The sequence below is a fragment of the Chinchilla lanigera genome, unplaced genomic scaffold (genome assembly GCF_000276665.1).
Source record: "Chinchilla lanigera isolate Chin_1 unplaced genomic scaffold, ChiLan1.0 scaffold00520, whole genome shotgun sequence".
In the NCBI taxonomy this organism is placed as follows: Eukaryota; Metazoa; Chordata; class Mammalia; order Rodentia; family Chinchillidae; genus Chinchilla; species Chinchilla lanigera.
This window is the reverse complement of record NW_004955921.1, coordinates 1-4,986: the sequence shown is the minus strand read 5'-3', so window position 1 is coordinate 4,986 and position 4,986 is coordinate 1. Positions and strand designations below refer to the sequence as shown.

At 36.4% G+C, this 4,986-nt stretch overlaps 1 protein-coding gene across 1 annotated transcript; it reads left to right on the top strand.

Moving 5' to 3' along the window:
- Nucleotides 1–432: 432 nt before the first annotated feature.
- LOC102027600 (cohesin subunit SA-1-like) lies at nucleotides 433–4,083 on the top strand (the record flags this gene model as incomplete). Its single annotated transcript, XM_005415149.2, has 2 exons — nucleotides 433–660; nucleotides 3,909–4,083. Coding segments are annotated over exons 1-2 (347 nt in total), but the record flags the coding sequence as incomplete, so codon positions are not given.
- Nucleotides 4,084–4,986: the final 903 nt, after the last annotated feature.

Below are 4,986 nucleotides of genomic sequence, written 5' to 3'. Positions count from 1 at the left end.
AAGATTTAGTACACGTTCTTCTCCATTTAATATACATACTATCTTTTATAAATTTTATCGATAAGATACTTGCTGTGGTATGCCAGCATCCTCACTTCACCATTTCAGTTCCTGCCCTGATCTGAACACCTTAAAGAAAACTCGGTAATCTTTACAGCCAAATTTCTGATCTTTATTTCCCCATTAGTGCATAAAAGCAAAGGAAGAAATGTAGGAAAGAACATATAAACACATACACGCGTGCGCGCACACACACACACACACACTTCTCTGGAAAGGATTCCAGAAATATAGGAAGCAAAACTTTCAATTGTCATTCTTTCCAAAGGCAGGCACAGTTAATGTCTGCCCCAAGGGTCCTTCCGAATCTGCAGACTCAGATTAAGAAAAAGTAATTAAGTGACACATGAACAACTTAACATGAAAATCACTGCTTTTTCTATTATGTTTCTAGTCATTCATACCTAGAGAAATTCCTTACTGAGCAGATGATGGAAAGGAGGGAAGATGTATGGCTTCCACTCATCTCCTATAGGAATTCATTAGTCACTGGGGGTGAAGATGATAGAATGTCTGTGAACAGTGGAAGCAGCAGCAGCAAAACCTCCTCAGTAAGAAATAAGAAAGGACGACCCCCACTTCACAAAAAACGAGTAGAAGGTAAGTCTGCCTCTCTGCCTGGACACTATGAGATAGTTTGCCTGCGATAAGTAAAATGGCAAGTGACCTGTTGAAGCAAGATAATGTTAGACACATGATTTCCTTGTACATTTGATACATAGTGAGATATCCAGGTAAAAAGTTTAAAACAGATAAAATGAAAAGGGCCAAGAAAAAAGAGTTTGAAGAATCATTAAGTATAGAAGAAGATAGCACAGAAAAAGAGGAAGCAGTTAGGAAAGGCTACAGAGTTGATCCCTATGCCATATGCCTCTGACACCTGGAATTTAAAATATGATATTAAAATTCATTAATACGAGGCTACTGCTAATTTGAGGGGAACAAATTGAGTATGTCAGAATAGCTTTCTAGTTCTATCATTTGGTTGGGTGATTTATTTTCATACCACAAGACAGTGATAACCCTGTTGGACTATGGGAAACAGGAAGGTAAATGGTTATGAAAATCTGGTCAATGATAGATATTCTGTATCCAAAAAGACTAAAAATTGCTGTTAAAACAGTATTTCTCTTTGAGTTACCTAGAGAAGCCTCAAAGTAAGCATGCTTATTTTCTAAAATAATCTCTTTCTCCATACTTCTGTTTTTTCCAAACCAAGAGAAGGTGGCAGTGAGCTGAGTACTGCTGTCTTGCTCTTTCTTACAACTTACTCAGATTTCATTCAGCACCTTGCCTCTGCTGCCTAAAAAGTGACTTATCAAAGGTTCTCTAAAATATGTGGCACAATTAATTAGAATTTAAGTCTAATTTGTCTTTCATTATTGTGGAATACTGACTACTGATGAAGAGCACAAACCCTAAAATAAAAGTTTCACAATTCAAAGCTGGCTTTCTAATTTACCATATGACCTTTGAGTTTGTTACTTAACCTCTCTAAGCTTCCATAGTTGATCAAATGAAAGAATACCCAGCCTATGGGTGTGAATATTAAATGAGATACTCCAAATAAAACACATGGTACATGCTTAATACTGAGCACAGTATTTAGCCCAAAGGTCGCATTCAATAAATGTTAGCTGCTATTATCAGAATGCCATGATCATATAGTAATGCCTCTTATATAGCATCAGTTAGATGAGGCAGCATCTGTCTTTTAATGAGAATAAAAGAGGTCAATTTAATGTAAGGTTTAACAGTCTTAACAGAGTTTAAAATTTCAAGTTTCAGCTTTAAGACTTGTAGGCTCATAGACTTTTCTGTAAAGAATTACTTCATGTTTCTTTGAAAATATTTTCTGTAGCACCCTCTATCAGGGTGCCTCATGTCTACATCCTTTTTTTAACTTACAGGTTAGATGGGATGTTCATATTAGCCAACATTCACCAGATATTTACTATATGCTGTATTATTATATTATTTAATGCTAATACAACTGTACTATATAATACTTTATAGATGTCTTATAAATCAACTTTAAATTGAACACTCATCCACATTTTATATAGAAGAAACTAAGGCTTAGAGAATTTAAATAACCATGTATCACTCACTAAAGGAAGTCAATTTTATCTTTAAAACTACAGACACATTTATAGACCAGGTTAATTTGGTAATTGGTAAATTACAGAAAAATTGCTCTGTGTGATTTTGAAATTTACAAAATAACTGAAATGGGTTGCTTGTCTAGAGCCCTTGGGCAGCAATTTCATCTGTTTGGGATGAAGAGCACATTAACAAATTGTTCTTTTTTATTATTGTTACTCTCTTTAAAATAAAAAAAAATAAAAATAAACATTTTCACTGAGGAATCTAGGCAGTTACAAGGGCCTATTTAAGAGGAGTGAGCTTTTCCTGAATTTATTCGTTCAGGTCTCTACCAAGCATCTTCCTAAGAACCAGGTTAAGTGCTACAGACTAGGAATTAGTAAAAGAGCTCTTAGTGCAGATAGACAGAGAAGAAAAATGCAATTGGAGTTCAGCATGATAGGGCAAACACAGAAGGCTTTGGGAACATACATGGGTGACCAAATTTTTAGTGAATGAGGGAAGATTTTGGGGACAAGATGACATGAAATAAAGAGCTAACAAATGATTTTGGGTCAGAATCTACGTGACAATCTTTTAAGCATAAAATTGAAGTATAGAAAAGAGAAGTTTTGAATTAAATGTCAAAAGTACTATGAATAGAAAATGATTAAATGCACCTTAAGAGATTCAGTAGTGAGTTCCAAATCAGTAGAACCACATAATGATGGGTATTTTCAGGGATCAGAAAGCCAATCCAGGAGGTCCACATGTGTCTGGCAAAACGTTAAAAAAAACTTGAGTAACACTGAGACAGATGGAATGCTTGATGGCATACAAGATACCTATCATACATACATCTCTGAGCTTCATCAGGAGAAAAAAACAATTTTCATACTATACTTTGTGATTAAAATTGTTCAGAAAATTGTAAAACTCTTAGCATAATAACAGAATTTTTATAGGCAGGAACTTAATACATTATTTTATCAGGATGTTTTAGATGTGCAAATAGTGCTTTAATCTTTATAAATCATCTTTAGAAGAAGGGGGGGTGGGAAGTCCCTGGCTCCTTAAAGGAACTTAAGTCTGATTACAGCACAGAGATAACATATACACAAGACAAATTACCTGCTAATGTAAGATAGTATATAATTACATCCTTAGTAAGCAGAAATTATTTCACTTCCTTTGGAAGTCAAATACGAATGGTAAATGGGGCCTGGGCAGAATCATCATAGGAGACTTACCTGAAGCACTTAAGGGCATGAAAGCAATGAAACTCTCCTATCTTCACATGGATAAGCCAGCAGAAAAGAGTTAATTCTCCATGGTGTCCAGTTCTGTGAGAGGGTTTTCTCATTCCTCTGTAAATGCCAACAAGTCCGTAAGTGCTGCTGCCTTGGACTTTTAGGCCCGTTATTCCTTGAGCAAAGGAAAGTTGGAGAGGTCTGTGCCTGACCCCATTCTTTGCTTTCTAAGGTGACTAAATCCTCAGGGATAAACTTAAGAGACATGATGTTGTGATGATACCTAACATTTGATGGTTATATACATTACCTCACTTCATTGTACAACTCTGAGGCCCAGGTATTGATATCACCATTTTATATGTAAGAAAACGGAACTTTCAAAGTCATACAAAGAACTGGTAGCACTAGGATTCGAAGTATCTGTAAAGCCGTGCTCTTCAAGTCAATGTCATAACTACCGTGAGTTCACTCCATCTGTGACATTGAGAGACTCTAACTGGAATTTTACAGATGAAAGTCTGGATAACACATGGCTAAACAGGACAGAGACCATGATTCAGACTCCCGGCCCCCTCCCAGCCCCACAGCTTACTTCCACTGTGCTGCGAGAGAATAGCCGGCCCTTGGGAGAGCAGATGCAAGAACCTGAGTCTGAACATGGCTCGGAACCAGACTTTTTACACAAGTAAGTACTAAAAGTTCGTTTTCTTGGCATAAAACGCGTCATTTTCAAAGAAACTAAATTATTTAAAAAGAACTTCATTGCTAGGTATGGTGTGCATGCTTGTAATCCTAGCACTTGCGAGGCAGGAGTATCATAAGAAAAAACGTTGTTCATCACAGCATACTGCTGGTGAGATCTTGAAAGTTAAGCCACAGAGGGAGTTTATATGAAAAGACACATAAGAAGTCTGCAAAGTTTGGTGGATACTGAAACCTCAAAGTTCAGGGACCTTCATTGATCTAGCACAATGAGGGCAGACCTTTTAGAGACTGAGCACCCAAACTAGAACCCAGAATCCACTTATTTTTTGCACAGTGCAGACACTACAATTAAATTTGAATACTGAAGTTTTAGTTTAGAAAAAAAAACAACTCATATATTAACATCTTTTGTCTTAAAAGAAAAACACAATAACATGCATGACATAGGTTCGTCACCCTGATCAAATAGAACAAACTTTGTTACTAGCTTTGATTTTATCTTTCAAGATGGAATGGTAACCTCTCACTACCAACATCAAAGGGATATGTTAAAGTGAAGTGAGGAAGACTGTGAAGAAACTTTGGAAATATTAAATGGATACCAGTCAGTATTATTAAATTGCATTCTTTGTTTTGTCTGCTAGGAAAGACATTTTTTGCACAGTCCTCTATGTTGCCAATGAAAGTATCTTTTGCTCTTAATTCTTTTTAAAAAAATTTTTTTTTTCTTTTCCATGCCTGTAATGACAGGCATGGTGGTGCATGCCTGTCATTACAGCACTCAGGAAGCTGAAACAGTAAGATCGCTAGAAGTTCAGGGCCAGCACGTAACACAGCAAGACTCTGTGTCTCTCTCTGTCTCTCTGTCTCTGTCTCTGTCTCT